This window comes from Aspergillus steynii, assembly GCF_002849105.1.
Source record: "Aspergillus steynii IBT 23096 chromosome Unknown P170scaffold_7, whole genome shotgun sequence".
Classification (NCBI taxonomy): domain Eukaryota; kingdom Fungi; phylum Ascomycota; class Eurotiomycetes; order Eurotiales; family Aspergillaceae; genus Aspergillus; species Aspergillus steynii.
This window is the reverse complement of record NW_020194404.1, coordinates 2,690,445-2,717,454: the sequence shown is the minus strand read 5'-3', so window position 1 is coordinate 2,717,454 and position 27,010 is coordinate 2,690,445. Positions and strand designations below refer to the sequence as shown.

The 27,010-nt window shown below is 51.8% G+C and overlaps 11 protein-coding genes across 11 annotated transcripts; 6 read left to right on the top strand and 5 right to left on the bottom strand.

Moving 5' to 3' along the window:
- Positions 1 to 473: 473 nt before the first annotated feature.
- On the bottom strand, positions 474 to 1,526 carry P170DRAFT_479156 (phytanoyl-CoA dioxygenase family protein; the record flags this gene model as incomplete). The annotated part of the gene is made up of 3 exons (XM_024853635.1): positions 474 to 825; positions 882 to 1,257; positions 1,322 to 1,526. 3 exons carry the CDS (start codon positions 1,524 to 1,526, stop codon positions 474 to 476), a joined length of 933 nt encoding a protein of 310 aa, XP_024701542.1.
- A 624-nt stretch (positions 1,527 to 2,150) lies between these two features.
- P170DRAFT_449732 (choline transporter) lies at positions 2,151 to 4,138 on the top strand (the record flags this gene model as incomplete). Its single annotated transcript, XM_024851066.1, has 9 exons — positions 2,151 to 2,366; positions 2,431 to 2,553; positions 2,601 to 2,710; positions 2,758 to 2,879; positions 2,935 to 3,168; positions 3,215 to 3,398; positions 3,451 to 3,509; positions 3,559 to 3,617; positions 3,665 to 4,138. The coding sequence occupies 9 exons, from the start codon at positions 2,151 to 2,153 to the stop codon at positions 4,136 to 4,138; spliced, it is 1,581 nt and encodes a 526-aa protein (XP_024701541.1).
- Positions 4,139 to 4,933: 795 nt separating this feature from the next.
- Positions 4,934 to 6,413, bottom strand: P170DRAFT_512782 (serine hydrolase domain-containing protein; the record flags this gene model as incomplete). The annotated part of the gene is made up of 5 exons (XM_024855024.1): positions 4,934 to 5,016; positions 5,079 to 5,354; positions 5,410 to 5,487; positions 5,538 to 5,960; positions 6,008 to 6,413. The coding sequence occupies 5 exons, from the start codon at positions 6,411 to 6,413 to the stop codon at positions 4,934 to 4,936; spliced, it is 1,266 nt and encodes a 421-aa protein (XP_024701540.1).
- Positions 6,414 to 7,209: 796 nt separating this feature from the next.
- On the top strand, positions 7,210 to 9,310 carry P170DRAFT_467339 (uncharacterized protein; the record flags this gene model as incomplete). Its single annotated transcript, XM_024852477.1, has 3 exons — positions 7,210 to 7,595; positions 7,662 to 9,088; positions 9,141 to 9,310. 3 exons carry the CDS (start codon positions 7,210 to 7,212, stop codon positions 9,308 to 9,310), a joined length of 1,983 nt encoding a protein of 660 aa, XP_024701539.1.
- A 118-nt stretch (positions 9,311 to 9,428) lies between these two features.
- On the bottom strand, positions 9,429 to 11,870 carry P170DRAFT_512780 (Zn(II)2Cys6 transcription factor; the record flags this gene model as incomplete). The annotated part of the gene is made up of 7 exons (XM_024855023.1): positions 9,429 to 9,939; positions 9,985 to 10,143; positions 10,196 to 10,376; positions 10,430 to 10,619; positions 10,671 to 10,737; positions 10,782 to 11,627; positions 11,701 to 11,870. 7 exons carry the CDS (start codon positions 11,868 to 11,870, stop codon positions 9,429 to 9,431), a joined length of 2,124 nt encoding a protein of 707 aa, XP_024701538.1.
- Positions 11,871 to 12,319: 449 nt separating this feature from the next.
- P170DRAFT_322472 (CaiB/BaiF CoA transferase family protein) lies at positions 12,320 to 13,510 on the bottom strand (the record flags this gene model as incomplete). Its single annotated transcript, XM_024843321.1, has 1 exon — positions 12,320 to 13,510. A coding segment is annotated over one exon (1,191 nt), but the record flags the coding sequence as incomplete, so codon positions are not given.
- Positions 13,511 to 13,522: 12 nt separating this feature from the next.
- P170DRAFT_458331 (acyl-CoA dehydrogenase family protein) lies at positions 13,523 to 15,187 on the top strand (the record flags this gene model as incomplete). Its single annotated transcript, XM_024851787.1, has 3 exons — positions 13,523 to 13,545; positions 13,832 to 14,130; positions 14,178 to 15,187. 3 exons carry the CDS (start codon positions 13,523 to 13,525, stop codon positions 15,185 to 15,187), a joined length of 1,332 nt encoding a protein of 443 aa, XP_024701536.1.
- A 689-nt stretch (positions 15,188 to 15,876) lies between these two features.
- On the top strand, positions 15,877 to 18,157 carry P170DRAFT_458330 (transcription factor domain-containing protein; the record flags this gene model as incomplete). Its single annotated transcript, XM_024851786.1, has 4 exons — positions 15,877 to 15,894; positions 15,947 to 17,674; positions 17,732 to 17,888; positions 17,939 to 18,157. The coding sequence occupies 4 exons, from the start codon at positions 15,877 to 15,879 to the stop codon at positions 18,076 to 18,078; spliced, it is 2,043 nt and encodes a 680-aa protein (XP_024701535.1). The 3' UTR covers positions 18,079 to 18,157.
- A 383-nt stretch (positions 18,158 to 18,540) lies between these two features.
- On the top strand, positions 18,541 to 19,385 carry P170DRAFT_512776 (2-deoxyribose-5-phosphate aldolase; the record flags this gene model as incomplete). The annotated part of the gene is made up of 1 exon (XM_024855022.1): positions 18,541 to 19,385. The coding sequence occupies exon 1, from the start codon at positions 18,582 to 18,584 to the stop codon at positions 19,383 to 19,385; it is 804 nt and encodes a 267-aa protein (XP_024701534.1). The 5' UTR covers positions 18,541 to 18,581.
- A 138-nt stretch (positions 19,386 to 19,523) lies between these two features.
- On the bottom strand, positions 19,524 to 22,434 carry P170DRAFT_479147 (putative C6 and C2H2 transcription factor RegA-like; the record flags this gene model as incomplete). Its single annotated transcript, XM_024853634.1, has 6 exons — positions 19,524 to 20,816; positions 20,872 to 21,617; positions 21,668 to 21,871; positions 21,926 to 22,152; positions 22,200 to 22,254; positions 22,305 to 22,434. 6 exons carry the CDS (start codon positions 22,432 to 22,434, stop codon positions 19,524 to 19,526), a joined length of 2,655 nt encoding a protein of 884 aa, XP_024701533.1.
- Positions 22,435 to 24,366: 1,932 nt separating this feature from the next.
- admA (ADAM family of metalloprotease ADM-A) lies at positions 24,367 to 26,795 on the top strand. Its single transcript, XM_024845917.1, has 3 exons — positions 24,367 to 24,554; positions 24,601 to 25,681; positions 25,739 to 26,795. Exons 1-3 carry the CDS (start codon positions 24,461 to 24,463, stop codon positions 26,742 to 26,744), a joined length of 2,181 nt encoding a protein of 726 aa, XP_024701532.1. The 5' UTR covers positions 24,367 to 24,460; the 3' UTR covers positions 26,745 to 26,795.
- Positions 26,796 to 27,010: the final 215 nt, after the last annotated feature.

Sequence of the window (27,010 nt, the reverse complement as noted above, 5' to 3'; positions counted from 1 at the left end):
TTAAAAAGCACGCAAGAAAGTATCAAAACACCCGATCGGCCAGAGTATCAATTTGGAAAGCTGTTAGGACTGATCTCTATTTGATCGTCAGTTTCTTGAAAGATACGCTCGTTTTATAAATGCATTGATGGTCCGCGACTGAAACCACTACCCGATTAGGAAAAGCAGCCAGCGGAGCAGGGCGAGTTGAGATCTCCACTCGACGAATTCTGGGTCTGGATTCGAGGCGACGATGACCCAACAATTATTGAATGATATCCTGTCAGACGCCCGCATTGCTGTGGCCGATCCCCACGTTCCTGCAATGGACAGAACCCAGTACTGGGTACGATCAAGTTGACGATGATTCTCAAGAAAAGGGAGAATGACTACATCCGCTGCCGGCCTAGCTACGTACGACCACATTTTCAAAGCTTAATAAAAACGCAAAATCAATTCATGGCTGAATCTAACAATAAAAAACGGCGATCACCTCAAAAGTCCTTCGGTCGGGCGTCTGTGCTGAGTTCTGGACAAAGATGGTAAATCGGATCAATCTGCTCAACATAGCCACACGCCGGATCACTCATGCAGTAGCCCATGAATTCCTGAATGTCCCGGTCATAGCTTCGGGCGATTTCCCTCGGCACGGCCAGGAATTGGTTCTCCTCCTGGCGAAGGTAACCGCGCACCACGAAGGTAGAGAACAGCAGCCGATGTTCATCCGTGGTGGTGTTTTCTCCTCCCCCATGAAACGCAGAGGCTAGCATGAAGAACGCATCGCCTTTCTCCATCTCGGCAAAGATACACTCGTCGACACGGGGAGGCGTCTTGCGGTCAGTTCCCCTTGAAATCGGTTAGATATGCTCCAATGCGCAAAGAGGCAGGGAAAGAAGACTTACCATAGATGACTCTTCGGGATGAATTGAGTGCCTCCGTTCTCCTTGGTGATCTTGCAGCCGGCTACAAACAGACCCACGGCAGATTCGCGATCCATATCCCGCGCATCATCCCACTTGTCAATCTCAGTGTGATAGCGATGGCTGATATAATCATCGCGATGCAATGGCTGCGCCTTGCCACCAGGGCCGATCCTCATTGCAGTACAGGAATGTGCGTAGGGCTTTGAAACCGACTCTTTCTTTTCATCTCCCCACCAGAACCAACTCCTGGTGGTAAGAAAATGGTTGCACACTTCTCGATAGAGCGGGTTCATCAATTGAGTCCTTGTGTATGTCGGACTGCGTGCGATGAGAGATGGAGCACGCTGGGTTTGAGCTGCACAAGATCGTAAGTACTCATCTTGCGTGTTGTCTAGACTGATTGGAAGTTCAAGACCCACCGGGGAAGAATGTCCCATTCCATTCAACATCGCTGTCCAGGCGATCTTTCACCTCGGAAATCGCCTGGTCGACTTGATCCTCAGGGATGAGGTTTTTGATAAAAACCCCTCCATCGCGCTTCAAAAGATAAAGTATGTCCTCAATCGGGGTGTCCTTGGTCACTTTTTGGACCTCGTCGCTATACTTGGGAGGAGTGACCGTCATATTGTGCACAAGAGCTGCTGGCGTTGACTCAATCAGGCTTTGGATATGCTATTTGGCCGAGATAGCCAGCATTGTCACCGAGTCGAAAATTGTCAGTTTTATAACGCAAGCCAAGCTGTAGTGAGGACGCACGGAGAGGATGACATCGCTTCGTCTCGCGCGTCTCCACCCTCGACTTGCATTGAGCGGGGAAGCACGGCTGGCGGCCTTGGTTACCTGATCGGGTAATCGTTCCAACCGGCCCCTTGCTTGGTCTCGTCGTTGGTCTCGTCATCGATCCTCTCCATTCTGGACAAGGAATGATAAGGTCACGGAGCTCGCTGAGGTGGCCCGGCTAGCACTTTTTCTTATCGTGGCTGTCTAGGCGAAGATCGGGTTCGGCACTTCTGATTTGCGGGGTGAAGAACCATACTTCCCGGCTATCATCAAGGGTTTGCGATAGGACGAAGTATGCGATACCGTCAGGTCTACCATGCGGGATTTGCTATCAAACAGACGCTTTTACCCTTGCGTGCCGGACTGCGTAGCAAGGATAAGATGGGTATAAAAATGCTCATTTTTGTCTCGCCAAGATCACCTTTGATGCCAGCCGATTTTGCCTTTGAAAGGTCTCACTGAAGCAACATGTCTGAAGAGTCTTCGAAAATCGAAAAGTGCCAGTCAACGCCTGCGGATCAGGAGAGTCTTCATGCTGGAGTACTCAAGGGTACCGTACAAGACTATGACGATGATGCAATCCTCCGTGCAAATGGCCATGATGCGGTTTTGCCTCGACAATTCAACTGGATATCTGCTCTCGGGCTAGGTTTTTCTATCACTAACTCTTGGATTGGTTACTTGGTAACTCTCTCCATATTTCCTTGAGACTTTCAATGATTCTTCTAACAGTTTGCCTGTTACACAGAGTTGTTTTGGACAGAACCTGACGTATGGAGGAGCCCAAGCCTGCATATTCAGTCTCATCGTCGCCTTTATCATCCAGCTCACCGTCACGGTCGGACTTGCAGAACTTGGCTCAGCCTTCCCGGTATGATAGATCTATTATATCGGTAACATTGCGCTAACCGTGCACAGTCGAGTGGGGGACAATATCATTTCTGTTACATCTTGAGCGCGGACAGGACCAAAGGATACACCGCCTATCTTGTGGGATGGCTGTCGGTTCTAGCTTGGTGGATTGTGACGTGTGTCCTTCACCATCCAATCCAGGTACAAGGGCTAACTTTCCAAGTTGCTCGGGCATATCCCTCGCGTCTTTGGTTTTGAATGGCATCGTCAATTTTTGCATACCCGGCTACGTTGCCAATCAGTGGCAGACCTATTTGACATATGTTGCTGTGTCGTTGATAACAAGTGAGCGATTATCCTCCGTCTTAGGCGCACTTGGACGCACTAACCTCGTTCCAAGTCCTTCCGGTGTTCGCAGTATCCAGCAGGATCTCCCTTGTAGCCCAAGCAGCGCTCTACCTGTCGCTTGCAGGCTACCTGATCTTCTTTATTGTTTCATTAGCAATGCACCAGCAGACTCAACCTGGATCATTTGTCGTTGCGTCGGGACAGGGTAATAGTGGCTGGGGTCAGGGTACAGCCTGGATGCTTGCAGTAAGTAATGCCATGTACGCATTTGGAGGGACAGACGGCGGTAGGTTCCCAAGCTTCGATCAACTGAGTATTAAGCTTACCTCCAGCAGTCATTCATATCTGCGAGGAGATCCCTCGACCGGCAAGACGAGTCCCACAGGTGATGATCATGACAATGATTATCGGTCTCATTACCTGTTTATCTCTGTTCATTGTATTGATGTTCTTCATCTCGGACATGGATGCTGTTAGGACATCCCCGTTGCCTAGTCTTGAAGTGATCCATCAAGTGTGAGTTTTGATTCCAGTGTACTGTGTGACAAGACTGTCTAACAAAAGGCAGAACTGGGAGTCGAAGCGTAACACTCGGGCTGTTTATTCTCCTATTTGTCGTATACCTCAGTAGGCCTTAATCCCGAACGCCTCAAAGAAACAGCTAACAATGTTCAAGGTTGTCTACCCTCTCAGTGGGTCAGCAGCGGCCGCATCGCCTGGGCATTTGCTCGCGACGTGAGTCAACCCATCAAAATCATCCAACAGGTGTTGACAGTACTCAGAACGGATTTCCATTTTCCACCTTCTTTTCCAAAGTCAGCAATCGCCTCAACTTCCCTGTCCATACCACAGTCGCCGCCTTCATTTTCAGCTGCCTCTATGGGCTCCTCTACCTCGCTTCCACTACCGCCTTCAACTCTATCATCACCTCGGCTGTCCTCTTCCTAAACATAACCTACACTGTACCCCAGGGTCTGCTCCTCATTCGCGGCCGTGACAGCCTACCCGCTCGATATCTCCGCCTGGGGTATTTAGGCTGGTACTGCAATATATTCTCTGTTATGTGGATCTTCGTGCTTTGCGTTTTGATTTGCATGCCGCCCAACCTTCCCGTGGAACTGGGATCCATGAACTACGTCTCTGTGATTCTAGTTGGCGTTGTTGTCATCATTAATCTCCTTTGGGTGTGCATAGGACGGTATAGCTTTGAGGGGCCGCGTATTGACTGGGACGCGTTGAGGGCTGATGCTAACTAGTACGCTACTCACCCATCGATCATCACTTGGCGGATTCTTATGCCTTGGCTCTTGCTAGTCCAGCTAGTAATAACCTCCTTGCCTGATTAGTTCAATACAATTGTTTCTATTTGGAATTTAGTCACAGCACGGAGATGAAGATCAACCTACGAGAGGACATGACACACCCCGTGACCAAAAGGCCACCTTCCATTTCTGGCAATCTTTCCTACCCCACAATTTCCCCGCAAAGATATCCGGATAAAATGATGAAATGCGGGGAGTCGCGGGGAATTGCCGGAGAGGGAGGGAATTGGCAATGTCGATCATCAGATACCGTCGTTGTCATGGGGGATGTGAAACATCTTCAGAACCCTATCGGCGGCCTAAGGGAAGGAGGGTAGTAGGGGATGGAGCTGGGATGTATTCCTGAACGAGAACCGACTGCAGCGAGGACCGATGAACACATGTCTTGGATAGATGTGTGAATTCTACCAGGATCGTGGTACTAGTGGATTGCTTATGCGCGATTGAATTTATAGGGGGTATTATGGTAGCCTAGGTGTGTTTTGACCGTTTAAGTTATTATCAGGGAGAATCTTGAAGTCTGTGGCCGTGGTTGGTTTATAATATTCGTCTGGGTCTGGTATTAGGCGCTTCAGGGGGACAGAAACGGAGCTAGTGACTCTTGTCTTGGGACTGACAACATGCGTTGAGATACTTGAGATGCACTGTTCTAATTAAAAGTGCAAGTTGAACACCATACTTTCATTCCACTGGCCCACAAACCCTACTATAAACTCTTCTATATGTAAATCAAAGCGAGCTCCTAGCCTCTGTCCCCCGACTCTCATAAACCAACCTCTCAACCTCCTCACAAAGTCTCACCACCTGATAATCTAAGTACCAGTCAGCACCAAGATATCTACTCTAAACACCAACACAAAGCCCAAAAACTCACCTCCATACGGCAACACCTGCGCCGCAAAAACCATCGCAACCCCAGATTCTCGATCTGCAAACCAATATAAATTCGCAAGACCCTCCCAAGACGCGGACCCAGCTGCTCGCCCCTTTTCGCTCTTCTGGTGGCTCAAAGCAAAGGATAAGCCCCAGCCGTTGGTCGGGTTGCCTGGCTTGTGAATGATGGGGCAGGGGTTGGCGAGGTGTGGTTTTGCGGAGGGACACGGTTCGTTGAGATCGATTGGGAGCGTGGGGATCTGATCGGTGAACATATCTTGTTGAGAAAGAGGTTAGATTTGGCTACGGCTGTTGGGGGGTTGAGGACGTACGTCTGATAGTTTCGGGGTTTAGTAATTTGGCTTGGGTCTTGGGGCAGGTGCCGTTGTTGAGAAGGACGGAGAGGATTTCTGGCAATGATTATTAGAACACCCTCAAGCTAAAATGGGAGGACACTCACTTGCGTATTCTCTTGGAGTGCCGAAACACCCGCAACCGCCCATGCAGAAGGGCTCGTCGGATTCATCCGTGACCAAAGCATGTCGCAGAAGATGGTCTGTCACGCTCAGGGATCCGTCCGGGGCACGTTGGTGCATATATCCAAGTCTTCGTTTCATGTCCTGAGTTGGACGAAATGCTATATCGTTAATACCGAGCGGAGCGAAAATATACGTCTGGAAATACTTTTCCAAAGACATCCCTGTAACTCGTTCAATAATCAGCCCCACCCAGTCCATGCTGACGCCATACTGAAAGGCTGTTCCAGGTTGAAAGACAAGCGGTCGTAACAGAACTTCTTCCTGTCTGCCTCCGAAATCATCTAGTCCAATTGGCCTTGCCCAGTCGGAGATGTTCAAGTCGTCAAAGGCATAGCCGAATCCAGCTACCATCGTCAGCCTAACACCCAACAGCATTGTCATTTTTACTCACAGGTATGAGTCATAAGCATCCTCAGGGTGATAGGCCGCTCCTGAGGAACCAGTGTATATTCGCCCCCAGGGCCCTTAGTCAAGACCTTCCGCTTCTTCAGCTCTGGAGCCAATCCATCGAGCTGAGCAGCATCATCAAGAGCAAGTCGGCCTTGCTCGACCAATTGCATGCACGCGATTCCCGTCAGAAGCTTTGTGCACGAAGCAAGCCAGAGGACTGTGCCGAGGGACATTGGAGATTCACCACCTAGTTTGGTGAGGCCCGACGCATGAGAAAGTATAAGGTCGCCGTTGCGATTCACCGCGACGCAGACGATTCCAGGTATTTTGGCATTCGGGCCGCGGGTGGCCTCATCGATCTTTCCGATCGCCGCATTGAGCTTCTGTGTAGAGATAGACTCGACCATACTGAAACATATCCGGAAGGAAATCGATAAGGAATCTTTTTCGTCAGGGGAGAAATGCTGAGTAGATACGCAAGCTTGTCTTGTGCGAGCTACCATCACTAGTAACTTCTCATCTCAATGCCTAGATGCTTAGGTCGGTCCAGATGGGTACTATCTCCACAGAGGTATGTTCTGCCTGCAGTGATATCATAGCCATTGAGGCATGGGTTGGCAGACTTTCCCAAAGTATTTCGGACAAGATAGAAAGATTGACCACTCTATCTGCAAGTGGACAAGTGACTCCGGGGTCATCTAACACCCCCTCTCCAGCCAAGAAGCCCTGATAACGAACAAACTTTCTCAAAAAGAGGGAAAAGATAGGATAACGGCGCGTGTCGTAGCCAGATCCCGATGTTTCTGAGTGACCGCCGTGCAGTGGGTCAGGACATGTGGAGCCGGATGCACTGCTGGAATCACTACCGCATTGGGAAAAGATCCCAACCTCATCCCCGGCGGAGGCGCAGAGAGCAGGCAGCGTGTGGAGCAAAGTCCAATGCGCCGTGATGCATCAGCATTTTGTTCCTTGTCCTGATTCGAGGGCGCGAGCTTCGACATATTGAGAAATATAGGCAGCTCCCCGCGGTGCGATGGAGGCAATTCCACCCTCGTCCAGGCTGCGGACCAGCCGAGGATAAATAGCCATGCGTTTTGCTAAGTCAAAAGTCACTCTATACCTCAATCACCACACTCACCACGCCTTCAACGCTTCCTGAATGAAGCACTGAATTCTTGAACAGTACCTCTCGAGCCCATCGCAATGTTCCACCCACTTGACCCCCTCTCCCCGGTGGAGCTTCGCAAGGTGTCGCAGACCGTCCGAGCCTACCATGCCCCAACTCCGGTCCGGTTTAAGGTCATTGACTTGCTGGAAACGCCCAAGACAACTCTGATGGCGTACCTGCGCGACAGGACAGCAAGCGTCCAGGCGCCTCCCCGCAAGGGATACACCTACTACCATAAACAAGGCAGCCAGACGCTACGCAAAGCCAAGGTGAACATCACCACTGGCAAGGTGGAAGAGGATACCGAGCACCCAGATATCCAAGGGCCGGCAGATATGGATGAGATCGAGCGGATTTTGAAAGTCTGCAGCGAGCATCCAGATGTTCTGAAAGAGATTGAGAAGCTGAAGTTACCGAAGGGGTGAGATATTCGTTTCCATTTGATTGGGATTGTGATTTTGATTGCTAATTCTTGGGTGTGGAATAGTGCTTCTGTCATCAATGATCCGTGGTGTTATGGAACGGATGATGCGAACGAGCGCCGTCGCTTGTACCAATGCTACATGTATATCGTGCTGAACGACGACCCCGAAGCGAATCATTACTCCCTTCCTGCTTCGTTCGCTCCTATCTTCGACGCCCATACACTCGAACTGCTTGAAATTGAGAGACTTCCGCTAGGAGCCGGCCCCCAGGTAGCATCCGAGACTCAGCCATGGGAGCCTGCGGAACCGGTTGAATACAGCCAAACGTTGCTGGGCAAGGATTATTTCCGCAAGGATCTCAAGCCTCTTCACGTTGTGCAACCCGAAGGCCCATCCTTCCGGATCGACGGTCGCCAGGTGAGCTGGCAAAAGTGGTCGTTCCATATGGGATGGACGGTGCGCGAAGGGCCCGTTCTGAACAATGTCTACTACGACGGACGGTCCATCTTCCATCGTGTCTCGATGAGTGAAATGACCGTGCCATATGGCGATCCTCGCACTCCGTACCATCGCAAACAAGCGTTCGATCTCGGTGATTCTGGCTTCGGCATCACCTCGAATACGCTGACCCTAGGCTGCGACTGTCTTGGGCACATTGCCTATTTTGACGGACTTCGGACCACAGGGGCCGGAGAGCCATTGTTGATGAAGAACGTGATTTGCATGCACGAAGTGGACGACGGAGTTGGTTGGAAGCACACCAACCTGCGGAATGGACAAGCTTCAATGGTGCGAAACAGACAGCTGGTAATCCAGTGTACAGCCACGATCATGAATTACGAATACATTCTCGCCTTCATCCTCGACCAGGCGGCGAACTTACATATCGACGTAAAAGCCACTGGTATCATGTCGACTATGCTTATCAGCAAGAAGACGCTGTCCCCATGGGGAACGGTCGTGGCACCGGGAGTTCTCGCGGTCAACCACCAGCACCTGTTCAGTGTCCGAGTCGATCCAGCCTTGGACGGCGTGCGAAACACTGTTGTGTGCGACGATATCATCCCTGTTCGCAACGAACCCGACCTGGATCCTTTTGGTTGCGCTTTCCGAGTGCAAACCACGCCCATCAAGCGACCGGGAGGGTATGATCTGGACTTGACCAAGTCCCGAACCTATCGAATCATCAACCCCGACCACATCAATGCCGTTTCTGGCAAGCCGGTCGGCTACAAGCTGCACGCTTGGCCGAGCCAGATGCTCATGATGGGACCCGAGACTTTCAACTACCAACGAGGTCATTTCTCGAGCAAGCCCATCTGGGTCACGTCATACAAGGAAGGTGAGCTATGGGCTGCGGGCGAGTTCACCAACCAAAGCCGTCAGGACACGGGGTTGGGAGTCTGGGCCCGTCGTGGCGAAAATGTTGAGAACGAAGATGTCGTGCTCTGGCATACATTTGGTGTGACCCACATCACGCGACCTGAAGGTAAGCCTCAATAGCCTAATGGGCCCCAATACCAGATGCTAATGGCGACTAGATTTCCCCGTCATGCCGGTGGAGAAGATGTCGATTTCTCTGAAGCCAACCAGCTTCTTTGAGCTGAACCCTTCCAACGATGCTCCTCGTTCAAGCCAGAGCCAGAACAAGTCCACCTTGGTGGAACATTCCAGTGTTGGGCCGGATTCATGCGGCAAGTGCAGTCTATAGATTGAGTCTCGGTCATAGTAACCGCCAATCCAATTGCCAGGCCACATGCGGGGAGGGTTTTAAGCAGCGTTGCGAGCTGGCGAATAGTTTTGCGACTGTAAACTTTGTATCAAACCTCTTATAGAAACCGATATAAGAACTGAAGATTCTGTACGTTAAGAGATTCCTGTGACTGCGGTGTTCCCAGAACGTCCGCGAAATCGTCCGTAAAATTGAACAAGCCGTACCAGTCTGTCGGTGCAGCAAGGTCTTCAGCGGGGACATATGGCGAAGTTTGAAGGTCCGGTGCGAGCGTAGGATCATGTGTATTGGGTGTCATCGTATTATTCGGGATACAAGGGCCTTGTTGATTATGATCTTCACCCTCCCCGTTTTCATGAGTCTTGGTCGCCTGTGAGTGGGCCGTTGGATTGACATTATCAGTCAGTCGGAGCGTACGGGCCGTGCAATCGTCCAAACAGCGAAAGAAAAGATCGAGGACCCAGTTCTCCAAGTCCCAGGTCTTTTGCAGTTCCTGCAGCCCCAGCAGACATAATCTTGCGCGGTGCTCTGCTAACTTGCGGGCTGTGCCTGTTGTTCGTCGGCAGTGAATAGTATGAATGCACAAGGCTGAGAATGAGTGGGTGATCCTTCTTTGTTAGGATCGGGCTCGTCTTGGGTGACATTGGACTTACAGATGTGTTACGCCGTGTTGAACAAGGTTGTGGGATAGCATGTCCTCTATTATTCTTGTTGTCTTCGTGGCAGCGTTAAGTGCGATTTGGCCTAATTCGTCCATGGCCGAGTTAGAAGGATGAAGGAATAATGATCGGTAGAGCAGAACATAAAGGTAGCTATACGCTAATCAGCAATGTCATCTGTGAAATTTCCAAATGTGCATCTCACTTATGTGTCGTATGCAATAACCCCGTCAAGAATATAGCCCTGGGGCTAGCAGTGTTCCCCAACTTGAGAACAGATGGTATGTTCGATTCCCACTCCGAAAGCTGCTGTTGAAGCTCTTGTCTTAGAGACGTATCGACGGATGCTTGAATTGGCAAGTATTGCGTTGAGACAATTGTGCGCACTATGGTTGTCAATACCATGGTTGCAACAGACTGTTTGGGTTCGGTGCCATACATATCCTAGCCAGTCGAGCCATTTCTACTGGATACGGCACATCTTCCACGTTCTGTGTGCCAAACACGTCAGGGTTTTCCACAATCTCGTCTTCTCGGATGTCGCTGGTGTCAAGCATAACCACGTCGCAGTCTTCGTCGCGAATCCGGGCGGGCAAGCCAAGGGCGGAGGCACTCTGCTGGTCGCGGATCTTTGAAGCGTTAGTCTTGGTCTTTATACCCTCCTACCATTGAAGACTCACATATAATGCCCACCATATCCGCTTCCATAACTTTTCTTCCCGTGGTGAACCAAAAGAAAGCTTGGACCTGGATCTGTCAGCCTTGATTCCAACATTCCATGAAGCACGAACATCATATGCATTCCACGTTTCTGAGCCAAGCTGATAGCCACTCCGAGCCAGAACCGCGTGTCCTGCTCCTCGGAAGGGCCTCCACGCCAGTAGCTCAACAGGAAAAGCGATTGTAATTTGACCGTTTTGTTTGACTCCCAACCCGCATCATAAATTGCCTTTGCTCGACTGTAAAACAGAAACTTCGCTCGGTAGCGGATTTCAAACCCTGTCCGTGCAAATTCAGCATCCGTACACAGACTCACTCCGATAAAAAGCATGGCCTGCAACAGAAGTGGCGAGATATTCCCCTCAGCATACGACTGCTGAACTGTCGTGCGATCGAGGATGGGAAAGCAAGGATGAAACCAGGTGAAGTAAGCACGTAATAGAGTCTCGAGCGTCTCTGTCGGGGGATAAGAAAAAGCACCATCTGCCTGCAGCTGCGTCTCCAGCTTAGCTTTGTGTGCGCGAAGCTCCTCCACCCGCGCACTGTTCGTCTCCAGTCTCTCAGGGATCGGGTAATGCAGACGCGTCTTCTGCATCACATTGCTGGAACCCTTATGAGGCGAGCGACGACCCTCATCAATCACACAGGTCAGCGGACTCGACTCCCCAAGGAACACACAGGTCGAGTCCCCTGGGGAGATCCACGGAGCACGCGGGCCATTCACAAGGCCATGCGGGAGCCAATGCTTAGCCTGCAGCGAAGTGCTGGAGACATTGGACTCTGTGAGCAGGGACTCTTCAGTTCGGGAAGCCGAAGAGACGGTGGAGTCGGTGAGAACAGGCGGAGAGATCGGATGGCTGGCACTCCTCGGGGTAGTGGGCCGGTGGGTTTTACTGTTATTTTTCTTGCGCGGGTACCTGGGAGTTTTTAGTGTTGGCAGCGATCTCTCGGCGATCCATCTCTAGAAAGGCTTCATGGAGACATGCTTACTTTCCTCTCTTCGAGACCCCTACTTCGCAGGGTACGTTCATCGCGACGCAGTTCTCGCAAGGACGCTTCTCCAACACATTGCAGCGGATGCGACGTCGGTTGCAATGCAGACACGCCTGTCTTGCGCGAATTCTGCCTTGGCGATGGCCTGGATCTGCTTCGGGTGTCATTTTGAGTGATTTGGATGGAATTGCGAGATTATTAGCAGAAGAGGAATTTCAGAATGAATGAAGAAGCCGAAAGATGCATGACGCAAGTCGGCTATTTGGGTCTTGGCATTTGGAGTCGGCTTTATGCGGTCTTTTGGTCACCTGACGAGTCTGTGTTCCTTTTGTTTTTATTTTTGTTTTTATTTTTCCCCCTCCCACAGGTGGATGGAAAAGACTTCTTTGTATCTCGGTTAGTGTAAACTATTTTCATCTTTGAACACAAAATTATGCATTACCGCCTCTGAGCTGGTTATCTTCGATGTCTTTGCGTTATATATTTTGAGTGCTACTATGAGTGTCATACTCCCGCGGTCAGGGTTACTAATACTCTGAGGAGGCAGCACGAACACAATTTGCATGAAATAAATCATCTATATCTAGTATTTACATAGCGAGGGGAAGTCCCATTCCTAATCCTCAATACCAAGCTCTGCCAATATCGAAGCATTGTGCTGCCCAACATCAGGAACAGCATCCATGCGGACCTCAAAGCCACCACCACCCTTTTGCATTCCCGGTGGCAACAACGCCGGCACGCTGCCAGAAGGAGTCGACACCTCTGTCCAGCGATCTCGAGCCTTGAGTTGGGGATGGTCCCAGACACCCTGCATATCGTTGACACTGGCATTGGCGATCGAAGCCTCATCGAGCAACTGAAGCACCTGGTCGGCCGAACGGGTTGAGAAAGCTTCACAGATGATAGCCTTGAGGGCATCACGGTTCTTGACTCGGAGAGAATTGTTGGCGAATCGCTCATATGTCGCTAATTCCGGCTGACCCAGCACCTGGTCGCAGAACTTTGCCCACTCTCTCTCGTTCTGAATGCCGAGCATCACTGTCTTGCCGCCACCCGTTTCGAAGGGCCCGTAGGGGTAGATGGCCGCATGAGAGGCCCCGGCTGGTGTCGGGCCAGGCGCATTATTGTACGTGTAGTACATGGGAAAGCCCATCCACTCGACCATGCTCTCCAGCATGGAAACGTCAATGTTCGACCCGCGTCGGTTTGGGTCTCGATCGCGCTGAATCAAGGCAGCCAGGATATTGGAGTAGGCGTAGCAGCCGGCCGAAATATCGGCGATCGAAATACCGACTTTAGCGGGCTCCTTACCGGTGCCTGTAACGGAGAGCATACCCGCCTCACTTTGGATGAGAAGATCGTAGGCTTTCTTGTCACGATAGGGTCCGTCGGGTCCGTATCCCGAGATATTGCAGACGATCAGGGAGGGATTATCGGTCTTCAGGGCGTCATGCGATAGACCGAGTCGGCCACTAGCACCGGGAGCTAAGTTCTGGACCAAGACATCGGCACGACTCAACAGGCGCATCAGGGTCCGATGATCGCGAGGATTTTTGAGATCGAGAGCAAGACTTTCTTTCGAGCGATTGGTCCATACGAAATGCGAAGCTAGGCCGTTAACGCGAGTGTCGTAGTTACGTGCAAAGTCGCCAACGCCGGGCCGCTCGACTTTGATCACGCGAGCACCTAGGTCAGCCAGCTGCCTGGTGCAGAATGGTGCTGCGATGGCTTGTTCCAGGCTGACCACCGTGACGCCTGAGAGGGGGCCTTTCGACTTGGTCGAGGCTTTAGTTGAGGTATACCGAGGACCGGGAACATGGCGAACTGCCCGGGAAAACGGTCTGACGAGGTTCATATTGAAGACCAAGTATACGATCACGCGAAAAGGAAGATTGGAACTTGCCAAGCTGCAACTCTGGAGTGACGATAACTGGGGTTTAATTATAACTGGGAGAGTCGCGGGGGTGGAGAAGCTGGCTATATGCACGGTTAACCCTCGGTTACTTGGCGGCTACTTGCAGGCTGGTCGCCACTGCTACCACCACATAAAAGGGTCCTTGATTGTCAACTGCTGGGAGGATAACTCCAACACATCAAACAGAATGTCACGCACATACGCCCAAAGAAGTCTATGTCATCGATTGCGCCCGGTGCTGTCGAAACCCTCCCGGGTGGCGTCGCGAGTTGCTCCGCGATCAGGCTTCTCCACCACCGTCCAGCGACCCTTGATGGAGCTGGCTGGGTTCTCTGAGGAGCAATTGATGGTACGCGATGCAATCTCGGCAATTTGTGCCAAATTCCCCAACACATACTGGCAAGAATGCGACCAGCAAGAGCGAGATCCGAAGGAACTCCATGCCGCATTGGCGAAAGACGGGTGGCTAGGAATTGCGCTCCCTGAAGAACATGGAGGAGCGGGACTAGGTATTTCCCTTTATACTCCATTGGAGACAAAACCTGACTTTTCCCAGGAATCTCGGAAGCTACCATGATGATGCAGACCATCACCCAGTCCGGTGCTGGTATGGCCGGGGCGCAGTCCATCCACGCCAATGTGTATGCCACCCAACCATTGGCCAAGTTTGGCACCAAAGAGCAGCTCGAAGAGACCATTCCGAAGATCATCAATGGCACCTGGCGAACCTGCTTCGGAGTCACGGAGCCTAACACGGGCTTGGAGACGCTGAAGCTCAAGACTCTCGCCCTGAAGCACGCGGACCGAGACGGCTACTCGGTGACCGGACAGAAGATCTGGATCACCTGTGCACAAGTAGCATCCAAAATGATCCTGCTAGCGCGGACGACCCCGCTGGAGGAGGTCCAGAAATCCAACCAAGGTCTATCGATGTTCTGCATCGACATCGACCGAAGCAACCCCGGGTTAGACATGCGCAAGATCAAGAAGATGGGCGGTCGCGCAGTGGACGCCAACGAGGTCTTCTTCGACAACTACGATATCCCCTCGACCAGCCTGATTGGGCAAGAAAACGACGGTTTCAAGATCATCCTGCACGGCATGAACGCGGAGCGGTGCTTGCTTGCCGGCGAGGCCCTGGGTCTGGGATACGCAGCGTTGGAACGGGCGGCACATTATGCCAGCGAGCGCGTGGTGTTCGGACGACCGATCGGACAGAACCAAGGCATTGCGCACCCGCTGGCAGACGCGTACATGCAGCTCGAGGCCGCTAAGCTCGCGACGTACCACGCCGCCCGGCTGTACGATGCTTCGAAGACAGACGAGTCGATCCCCTTCCACTCTGTTGGTGTGGCTTGCAACAGTGCGAAGTATCTGGCAGCGGAGGCTGCATTCAAGGCATGTGAGCGCGCGGTCCTCAGTCACGGTGGCATGGGATACGCGATGGAGTATGACGTGGAGCGATATCTCAGAGAGTGTCTGGTGCCGCGGATTGCGCCTGTGAGTCGTGAGATGATTCTCAACTACGTCAGCGAAAAGGTGCTCCAGCTGCCGCGCAGCTATTGAACCTTTGAGCCATGAATGTACAGTAGATAATGGTCTATGAGTTGGCAAATGAAAATAAAAAATAAACAATCCATTTCAACCCGATTGATGCCTGAATATTGAGGCATATGATGACGTAGTGTTTATCTCGGCTGACAAAACCGCTGCCTGAGGCTTCCATAGCGAGCGCTTTCTGTGATTCGATTTTCCTTTTCCACGCACTACCCAGCCTTAACTGACATCAAGATGCCAATGCTTTTGTTTGTAACTCCCTCCATGCTTAGTAGACGATGAACCATGAGTCCAGTAACGCACCGGGCAGCGCTAAGAAGAAAGTGCCCAGCGCTTGTCAGCGCTGCCGGCGTCAGAAGCTCAAGGTGAGTGATTCGTCGACGTCTCCGGATTTCTTCTAATCGATCCAGTGTGACGTGAACCATCCATGTACACTATGCGTCCGGGCTGGAGTGGATTGTCAGCCAGTTGTGAGTACGCGATGGAGGGTGTACCAGCAACATGACGCGTCAGAGGAACCGGCCGCTAAACGCGCTCGCCGACATTCTCGATCTGCTACGACACAGGCATCCGAACCTATCATGACCGCAGACAATGGTTCTTCAAGTTTTCAGTTAAGGAGGTCTGCCAGGAGACATACAAATGGGAGGGATGACGAACAAACCGCAACTGCACGTCCATGGAACTCAAGCTCAACAATGTCCTTGGTCGATGGAGTGAGCTAATTGCCTATCCTGACTCACTGGTTCTTCATTTGACTTTGTGTAGGCATTTAACTTGCACAATGCAGCATCTGCGAGTATTCCAGCAACAAGCGCCATTCCTGGCGGCCAACCGCATGGCCCTGAATCAGAGGGGTCGGAGCAAGAGACTGCAGGAACAAATCAAAAGAGTGATCGATCAGAGACGAGAAACTCAAATCGAAATGGTAAACCATCATTTCCGCCGCTCGGGCACGGCGCCATTCCAGAGCTCATCCAGCTTCTGCCTGATCACCAAGCTGCAGCCCTACTTGTGGATACCTACTTTGACCGAGTCCACTGGTTCATGCTCATCTTTCACCAGGACGATTTCCGACAGCGTTGGCCGGAGGTTTACCTATCAAACAGGCGTCCGAAAACGGGTGACCTGGGCTTTCTCAGCACTTTTCTGATGGTGCTTGCCATCGGACTGCAATACATCGGAGAGTATCGTCGACACCTACTGGTTAACTACGGGATCGTCCCCGAGGAGCTAAAAGATGCCATACTGTCGAGGATTCGAACAAGGCTTCTTGATATAGTCGCGGTTGGCTCATTAGAGGCCGTTCAGACCTGCGTTCTACTAGGAACATATTACTTATACCACGGAGCACCTAGACTAGCATGGCCTGTGTGTGGTTGTGGCCTTCGAATAGCCCAGGCTCTCGGTCTTCACCGGAAGGTAGTCAACACTTCGCAATTGGCGGATCCACCTGTGGAGATGGTAAAACGCAACGAAGCCAGGAAACGAAGCTGGTGGGCGATCTACGAAATCGAGACGTTTTGTTCAATGTCATATGGCTACCCTCATAGTATTAGGGATGCCGATTGCGACGTTGAGCCGCTTGACCCGTCTGCCAAATCTGAAATTCGCCAGTCGCCAAAATCATTCGACGATCAGCTCACTGGAGAGGCTACGTTACTATCCTACAAGTACTACAAGTCGAAATTGTCCGTGATCACGAAGAACGCCCTGGCAGAACTTTACGGCGTTGGGCCAAATTCCCCGGAAAACTCACAATCGAACAACCCTTCCAATCCACACGCCCTCATCAAAAGGGTATCAGAGTTTGATCACAAACTGCAAGCATGGCACCAAGAGATTCCCGCTAAGCTCAGGTGGAGAGCTGATCCTGGCATTGGCGTGAGCTATTCTTCCCCAGATGAATTAGACCGCGACGTCGGCGCATCTGGCCCTCGTTTCGAAAACCACGTCTACCAGCTCCAAGGACTTGCACTGAAGCTCGCATACGAAAATTCAAGAATCCTTGTCCACCGCCCAGTACTCTCCTTCAAACTGGTGACCAAGCCAGCTGACCAAAACACAAGCGTTGGAACCGGATCATCTCAAGCCACCTCATACCTGTTCTCTACTCAAGCATGCCACGACGCAGCAATGCGCATATCGGAAACCATCACCAGCCCAATCGTGGACATCGTATCCGCCACATACGCCGCCTCGTTCGCTGGGATCCATACCTTCACGGCAGGCGTGACACTCGGCATCTTGAGTAGCATCGAGCCTCTTACATCGCGTTCAGGCGAGGCAAAAGTTGGCCTCCACCGGCTGATGGGAGCTCAACGGAAGCTGAGAAGTCGTTCTGTTCTGGCAGGACAAGGATTGGAAATTCTGCAGCGATTGACGAAGCTCGTCATGGAGAAGGAACTGCATGTGATGCTGGATTTATCAAAGCCGGAAGATTATCTGCAGGTTATTCCGGGCGCACAGGACAGCAATGATGATGCTTGTGCTACGGTACTGGATAGACGATCAGACAACTTCGAAAGCGCTGCTTTGTCACATCCTGGAGAGTCCATATTAAACACAGGATGCAATATTCCAAGTGGCCCCGATCCGGCCGCAATACCGGAAGGAGAATCTGTCGCCTTAGATGACCCTATCAACGACAGGTATTTGGAATACATACAGAACCCAGCATTAACAGAGGCACTGTCCGACTTTGACCAAGGTTAGACCTAGTTATCCTTGTTTGAGATCTATGGATCTAACACTTTACAGCGCTACTATTCCAAAATCCGCCGTTTTCCGAGTCCGATGACGTACTCGGCTCATCCATTCAGCTACCCGCCGACGAAGGATTTCCAATGCCTGAGCAGACCTGGATCTGGGGCTGGGATAATCTGCCGCCGCATTTTTAGGATTGCTTTCTTCCCGTATATTATGATTTAAGTCCGCATAGTTTGGCAATACAATGGAAGAAACAGCTCTGGATCAATCCACAAAGACCGTCTCTGGTATGGAAGATAGAAAAAATAGAACTGGTGACCCATTATAGCAAGGTCACCAACCAGTAATTAATCCTGGTGTCCTATTTGAATTCTACTTATTCAGAATCAAATGCCACAATGAAATCCCTCACATTCATTCGTAATCAGCCGTCCGTCGAAAAAAAAAAAAAAAAAAAAAAAAAAAACCAGGGCATAAAATCCCTCTTCGGTAATTCCCTCCACCGGAAGCCATTCCCTTCTACAAACCGGCCTAACCGTAAACAGTAATTCCCTCCACCGGACCATTTCCCGCCCAGGGCATATATAGATCACAAACACACACCATACCATTCACCCTCAACACCACAATCATTCCTCAACCTCCATTCCAAACAGCCTTTCATTAAAAAGCACAATTCTTTCCAACATTCAAAATGTCCCCCCCAACCAACACCAACACCATAACCGTCACCCTCCCCCAACTATCCAAAACAATCGACCACTCCCTCCTCCACCCCACCATGACCGACAGTGACCTAACCACCGGGTTACAAATCGCGCGCACCCAAAACGTCGCAACCGCATGCATAAAACCCTATGCGATCCCCCTCGCCCTCACCGAGCTCCGCGACACCACTGTCCGGATCTGCGCCGTGATCGGCTTCCCGCACGGCAACAGCACCATCGCCATGAAAGTGCACGAAGCTGGGGCCGCAGCGGAGGCCGCGGGACCGGGCAGTGAGATCGACATGGTGGTTAATGTTGGGAAGGTACTCAGTGGGGAGTGGGGGTATGTGCGGGCTGAGATCGCGGGTGTGAATGAGGCGGTGGTGAAGGCGGAGGCGACGCTGAAGGTGATTTTTGAGAATGATTATCTGGCGGAGGAGCATGTTGTGGCGCTTTGTGAGATATGTACGGAGGTGGGGGTGGCGTTTGTGAAGACTTCGACGGGGTATGGGTTTGTGAAGCAGGGGGATGGGTCGTATAATTATAAAGGCGCGACGGTGAAGGATCTGAAGCTGATGAGGGAGAAGGCGGGAGAGAAGGTGCAGGTTAAGGCCGCTGGGGGCGTGCGGACTCTGGATGATTTGCTGCATGTGATGAGTTTGGGGGTTACGAGGATTGGCGCAACGGCGACGGTGGCGATTTTGGACGAGGCGAGGAGGAGGGGAATTGGGGAGGAGCCGACGGCGGTGGAGTTTAAGCCGATGGGGGAGGATGAAGTAGGTGGCTATTAGGTATGTAGCTGGTGTCTGATGTTGGTGATTTGATGGGAAATGGTAATTGTCTACTCCATGTCTGAACTGGAATAGCTTCATATACATTGCTCACACTCTATGAGCAAATCTCGTAACACCTAATTTACAAGATCATATTCACACCGATCCAACTGCACTCGACCTGGCCGCATTCCCCAGATCCCCCATCAACTGGCAAAGACTCTGCACCAACGGCGGCAGCGCATCATGCGACGCCTCAGCACGAAGGACTCCTCGCGCAAGAGCCATCGTCTGATTCGGGTCCGCAACCAGCACAGGACTTCGTGGTCCCTGCAACGCCGGACATCCGCATCCCAGAGAGATAAACTTCTGCACGTCGGTCGAGTCGTCGCCGTCCAGAAACACAGTGGGCCATCGCCCACCATAATGCCCCTCCGGCGGACTGCCTGCCGGCTTCTTCGCATTTTTCGCCCTGTAAACAACGCTGTAGGACCAGAAAGCCAAACTAGCATAGTATACACCCACGGCAAAGAACCCCGTCAGTGAACCGGGCGGCATGGCTTTTGCGGCGCGGAGAACCTGTCCTGCATGCCAGAGCGCCCGACGAGAGTCAATGCTGTTGATCCACTCGAGGGCGCTTTGGTACACGCGTCGGGCTTCTTTCTTGTCTTCTTTTCCGGCGAAGAGCTGTAATTCCTCAAGGGACATATACAGGAACATGGATATCATTTCGTAGACGAGGAGAATCTGCGGGCTTGGGGTGTCGGCGAGTTCATGGTAGACCATGCGGAAGAAGGATATAACCTGGGAGAGCTCTTGCTGGCGGGAGCTGATGACGAGAGCGTTCCAGTGCTTCGAGCTGCCTTTGGAGATGAATTTGAGGCGGTGGTATTCGTTGATGAGAGCGGAGAGACCATGTAAGAGAATAAAGATGCTTAGCTGTGAGTCGATGCATCCCGAGAACGATGAGAGCTCTGACATATTATGCAGTGTATCGACTAGTGAGGGCAGACGGCCGGGGCCTGTCCCAGTTCGTAGGTATATGTCTCGCCATTCGTCGGCAGATTGGGCATCCCAGAGTGCTCGGATGGCAGGAAATGGAAGTTCGAGCTCGGCGTAGGAAAGAATCGGAGTAGCGTTCAGCATCATAGCAGACTGAGCGTCGTGAAGAAAGAGGTGGTGTGCAAGTCTTTTGAAAGACTCCTGCTCGGCCCAGGTGCGCCATTTCCGCTCCAAAGATTCCGGTGAGTCGTCCACGCTAGGGAGAATCGTAGAATACGCGGAGCGTCGGAAGCGCAGAGAACGCCGTAGCATCGTAATCAGCGGTTGTTGAAAGCTTTCGGCAATTTCGGTGCGTCGACCGTTCCCGCTCCAGATGCCGATATCGAGGGACAGGGCGAAAGTCTGCGAGGCCCGTAAGTCACGAGTTGTTGAATTGTCATTCTCATACTGTTAATGTTCATCCTTTAGTCACAAATCCACTAACAGAAAGGAACCTTCTGACCTTGGATGATAGCTGAAGCCTCGCGACCTCCATCAACGCAAATCCAAGCTTTCGGATAGTCGGAATAGGCGATCTGATCGCGCCCGCAGCGGCAACAGCAGCTAACATGTCCGGGTTTTGGTCGTTTGGCTGAAATGTTGGGCCATGGATCCAGGAGTCAATGTGGCAATTTTGAAACTCGAAGTAGTCCTGAATCAGGCTGTCCAGCAGCTCTGTGCTCGGGAACGACTTCATTATCCGTGTGGTGGTGGCTTTTGTGTTCGTTTGGAGAACCATGCCGAAGATGAGATCACGACTTCCTGGCGACAGGCGCTCTGATAGTATGTGACGTTCCGGTCGCATGTTGGCCTCTGGGCTGTCGATGGATTTAGGGACCGATAGGTCGCCTTGGTGAGCGTATGCATGGTCTTCATGGGCTGGCGTCCAGTTCGATAATGATGACCGTCGGTATGCTTCGGCGCCCAGGGCAATGCCGCTGTCTGCATCGGAGCGGTCGGGTGCCTCGGCAATTCCTCGGGTGTTGAAGAAATCAATCAGGCCAAAGTCCACGTCGGTGAGGTCGAAGTCAAAATTCACATTATGATCAAATACATCGTGAATGTAGTCGTGCGGTAGGTTGGTCGAGGTGTCCATATCGTGACGCGCAAGAGAAGGGATTAAGGAGTCGGGAATGAAGTTCGGAAAAAAGGTACCGTCGACGCTGAAAATACCGCTGTCATGATCCATGGCAGGAGAAATCGTTTGAGCTGAACTCGATCAATAGCTGAAGCTACCAGACAACAATAACAAAGCTCACCACCGTAAGTCATTGACAAGCCATCATCGGGTAATGGATTCGTCCCTGTTGCGGGCAAATAGGGATCTATTGCGACAGGGGACTCCAAATCAGCCGGGTCGATTACATCTAGCATTTCAGCCTCCTCGCCAGGATTAAAAGGTGAGAGTGAGGGCTGCTCGAGTCCATCGTCGAGGGAATCGTTCGGTTGGTCGGTATGCGATCCTAAGGTCCCATATTGTCAGCAACGAGGCATAATTAAGGCGACAGTCCAAATACCTTGCACAGGGGAAGGCGACGCATCATTCCCGCCATCCGGCCAGTCGCACGTGAATCCCTTTTCCCTGCATCGTTTGCACGGCTTCTCCTCGTCACACTTCAGTTTACTTTTAGCGCAAGCAGCACAGGCCTGGGAGACGCGACCGTTCTTCGGATACGATGGGGGTCGTTTTCGTTTTCCTTCGTCTGGATTTTCGTGACCCGCAGCATGCCGCTTCATCAAGTCACTATTTCAATCAGCATATAGACGAGCCGAGGAAGGAATGATACTAACGGCCTGGCGAAGCCTTTATTGCAGATGTGGCAAACGTAAGGTTTCTCTCTTGTATCTGTAACTCTGTCAATTGCCTTGATCTAGGCTAGGGGAAAGGCGACTAACGAGACCGAACATGCCGAATAAGATGGTCTGCGCGAACATAGCTCTTGCTGCAGCTGCCACATTTAAAGTACCCCTTGGCAGATCTCTGCGGCGACGTGGGAGAGGTGGTAGAAGGGGATTCACCAAACATGGCGACAGCGATGCGAGAAGACAAGGAGGGAGAAACCGCAAGCAAAGACAAAAGGACCGAAAAGCATGGGGATGGTCGGAGTGTGGGGAAATGCGGGGAATGCAATGCCGAGGCCGAGATATTAAAGCATTAGCTCGGAGTCGTATAGCAGTCTTACAGCATCCTGGAGGGTCCTCGCGGTGACATGGTGGAAATTGGTGGCAGGAGGAGGAAAGACTCAGATGGAGGACTTCGCGGGACCCCTAAAGAGACCATCGGTCCCATCGCCGGTCATTCGGACGCAGGGTTCCATTGATCTGCACCTCGAATTTCCACAGCTGAGTGCAGATAGTCTGCATTCTGAAGGAGTGTTCCAATCATCGCGAATCGTCGCAATCCACCAGTTGGGGATCGCATGACTCAGCGGAATTTCGGGTTGTGGTCCACTTGCCGATGGCCGACTTGACCATGCGCGTTGCCATCGAGTCGTAGGTTTTGTTATTCCGTAGTTTGCGGTTGGTTCACCGGGAGATCGTTTTAAGCTATTCTTTGGGTGTTTTGCAGCTTTCGTGGTCTGGCGTTATCTCCCTAGGACAGCGCACTGGGGACTTGAGTGAAGAATCTTGCTCATGGTGTGGAATATATACCATGCTAACCCGGTATTGTTGCGCAGGTTTCCGTGATCACGATGACATTTTGAGAGCGAATGTGGCCTTGAACGTGCGATGCCATCGAGTAAGTTTGCCTGTCGATATTCCCTCTCACCTGTGTTCTCGGCATGGATTTCTTCTGCCACGGAGGAATCCGAAGCGCAGGCAAAGTTCCACCGAGAAAAACCCAAAAATAACATACCGACCGCGGATCACGCATTCTCCACCGAGTCATCAACCGCACAACATTCTAGAACAAGAAGACCGAGATAAGGACACAAAGAGACCCAAACCCACCAGGCATACCGCCAAGAATGCCCTCGTGGGGCGCCGGTCAGCAAGTTGCAGCCCGGCGGAACCCTAAAAGTGTCATCGCCCGGCCTTACACGTTAACTCCGGATGCTGATGAGGGAAAAGAGGTATAAACGCGTACACTTCTTGATACTATTGGAGTCAGAAATCGAGAAATCCGTGTTTCAAAACATTCTACCCAACCTTTCCACGTTCTTGATTTTGCCACTCATCGATGGCTGCGTGGCTTTTGCCTCTGATTTTCTTGACCCTTTATGCCGAGCAGATGCTTGCGGATTCTATGGGTGAGGTGGCGACTGGGGAGGAAGTTGAACCAGATTGAGCGATTGAAAAGGACGAAGTATACGGCTGTCATGAAATTCAAATACCTCGCTTGCGAATGGCATCAATGGATACAAATATCCGGCGATGATGTGACGAATGGGCTCTTGTAGGGGGTTTATCATGCAGATCTTCTAGCGGAAATCTGACATTGATTGATACAAAGTGGAGGAATAAACACCAGTTGTAAATAATGTGACTATTCTTGAATAATGAGCGAGTGAACAGGAATCGACAGACTACCATAGACGACCTGATCACGCATTTCTAGCATGACCCACTGAACAATAGCATATGAAGAAAATTTGACATAGAACACTACCCATTCGACAACAACCCAATGAACTAAAACCCGTTCTAACCCAATACTCCCAAACCCATCAAAGCACAGCCACCAGCAAACCCCGCGCCTCGATGAATCCTTGGCACGGATTTCCCACCAGTCGGAGCCAAGAAAGCGACACAAGGTCCAAGACACCAGGCCATGGAGGCTGTGCTTGGACATAGGGCTCGGGGTGACACTGGTGCGGTGGAGCCACACCCAGTCCGTTGTCAGCATTGGCGGGTCTCAGCGGTGACGAGTCGGTCTTGGCTTGCAGTTTGCTCTGGCTTGGGGGTGGAATCGGATCTGGTTTATTCTGATGCCTAGATGATGTGGGTCTTTATGAGAGTTGCGTAGAGAGTTGATGTGAGATAGAGGGTGGATAGGTAGATGGGTGTGGTGGTATCTATAAAAGGGAGTAACCCTTGAATTTGTACGACGTATGCCAGGTCGAAGTAAAGAATCGAAAAACATGAGATCCGTGGTTTTTATTACTCTACTGGCATGGTTAATCCCGATAATTGGACTTGCTTCAGGTATTAACTTCCCAATCTGGCGATGTGATCGCACTAACGTTAACAGGCCGCTCAATACATTCCTATACAATATACGAATCGAGCAGTCTTGAAGATGTGACAATCCACACCCCGTCACATAAAGCAACTCTGAGGACGGAATTCAAAATCTCGTTCCGGATAGCCAACCAAGAACCCGAGTACAGACTGCATCTGGAACCGAACCATGATATCTTTGTCCAGACGCCTCACATTCGCCACCTTGACTCCAACGGCGAGATCTTGCAAACCGGAACACTAGACGGAACGCAGGATAGGGTCTATAGAGGTAGTCTCTGGGCTCGCCTGGAGGATCAAGACTGGCAGAAACAAGGCTGGGCCAGGATATACGTGCTCCAAGATGGGGAGAGCCCTCTGTTTGAAGGCGCGTTCACGATCGCGGGGCAACGGTATCGTGTTGAGGTCGTATCTAACGACGAGGGAAATGGGGTTACGCCGGAAATGACATCACATGTGGTCGTGCATCATGAAGCGAAGAGGTCGGACAGCGTAGGGGAGACATGTGCAGCTGGAGACCTTTCAAATCCAGGGACCACTGATCCTCTAATGGGCGGTATCGACATGATGACCGGATCAACGGTCCAAGATCTCGAGAAACGCCAATTCGGCTTCAATCCCGGCGATCTAACAGACAGCATCGGCAGCGCAGAGGGCTGTCCCACAACGAGAAGAGTCGCGCTAGTCGGCATAGCGACAGACTGCTCATACACAGCTGCATTCAACTCCACCGAATCCGTCCGTCGGAACCTGATCAACATGGTGAACACAGCTTCCGAGGTGTTTGAAAGCACCTTCAACATCTCGTTGGGCCTTCACAACGTAACGATTAGCGACGCAAACTGTCCGAACAGCGCATCGGACTCGACACCCTGGAACGTCGAGTGCTCGGAGGGCGACATGGACTGGCGTCTTCGGCAGTTCTCATCCTGGAGACGATCCCTCGACGACTCGACAAACGCATACTGGACCCTCATGACGACGTGTCGGACCGGCGGAGAAGTTGGAGTGTCTTGGATCGGGGAGCTGTGTAATTCGCGAATGAGCGCGAATGTTGTCGCCCGGACGGGTAATGAATGGCAGGTTTTCGCGTAAGTGCTCATGCAAGTCCTGGGTAGCAGACCGACTCTGACATTGGAATACTACAGTCACGAGTCCGCACACACCTTCGGAGCCGTCCATGACTGTGTGGCCAGCACATGTTCCGCTTCCCGACAGCAGTGTTGCCCTCTATCCTCGTCCACATGCGACGCAGACGCCCAGTACCTCATGAACCCATATTCGAGCTCCTCGCATACCGACTTTTCCCCTTGCACACTCGGAAACGTCTGCTCCGCAATCGGGTCGGGAGACGTCCGCACAAACTGTCTGATCAGCAACGACGACGTGCCCACCATCACCCCCGGGGAATGTGGCAACGGGATCGTGGAGGCAGGAGAAGACTGCGACTGCGGCGACGATTGTGATGGGAATTCGTGCTGCAATGGCTCCACCTGTCGATTCAGAGATGGAGCAGAATGCGACGATGCGTCCGGGCCATGTTGCAATGAATGCCAATACGCGTCCTCCGACACCGTGTGTCGTCGGAGCTCAGGGACCTGCGATATTGAGGAAACCTGCCCGGGCAATTCGAGTCGATGTCCGTCCGACAGACATGTTCCAGACGGAGAGAGCTGCGGTAACAGCACAGGGCTCTTCTGCGCCAGCGGCGAATGTACCAGTCGGGATATGCAATGTCGGGAGCAGCTGGCTTCAAACAGCACCAGCATTTCGTCGTGTGATGGTGATTCATGCACACTCAGTTGCAGTGAGGGCTCAGGAAGCTGCATGAACACAGGACAGCAAGTGCTTGATGGGACTCCGTGCGATGGAGGATCGTGTCGCAATGGACGGTGCCGAAGTGCGAACGAGAACGACGGGGGAAATGGGGTATCTTCGTGGGTTGATCAGCACCGGACGCTTGTAATCGGTCTAGCAGCTGGAATAGGGGGTGCTCTGGTCCTTGCATTTCTGGGATGTGTTATCTGTTGCTGTTGTCGGCGTCCTAAAGTGCGACCATCTGCACCGCCGCCCCGGATGGTGCCCATGGCTTATCCGGCTCCTCCGCCGTACCAAGTGGCCGCACCTCGTCCAGTGCTACCGCGATATGCTTGATGTACTTCCTTTCTCGTTTATTTATGAGGTTCATGATAGATTGCATTCCTTCTTTCTTCTAGGGCGGCCATTAGCACCACAGACGTAACGGACGTGCCTCCGCATGCCAAGTCGCGCAAATCCGGGCAAGAGACTCCGCAATTCCCCACAAGTCAGTCGATGTGGAGAGAAGAGTTCGTCCCATGGAAAATTACCCTTTCCAGTCTGAAGAATGCGCGGTGGAGTATTGGCACCAGCAGACTAGGCTCCGATGCGGAAATACTCCT

Coding starts and splice junctions, on each gene's coding strand:
- admA (XM_024845917.1), top strand. CDS start 24,461: ATGCCAGGTCGAAGTAAAGAATCGAAAAACATGAGATCCGTGGTTTTT. Junction 24,555..24,600: donor GATAATTGGACTTGCTTCAG/GTATTAACTTCC, acceptor TAACGTTAACAG/GCCGCTCAATACATTCCTAT. Junction 25,682..25,738: donor AATGAATGGCAGGTTTTCGC/GTAAGTGCTCAT, acceptor GGAATACTACAG/TCACGAGTCCGCACACACCT.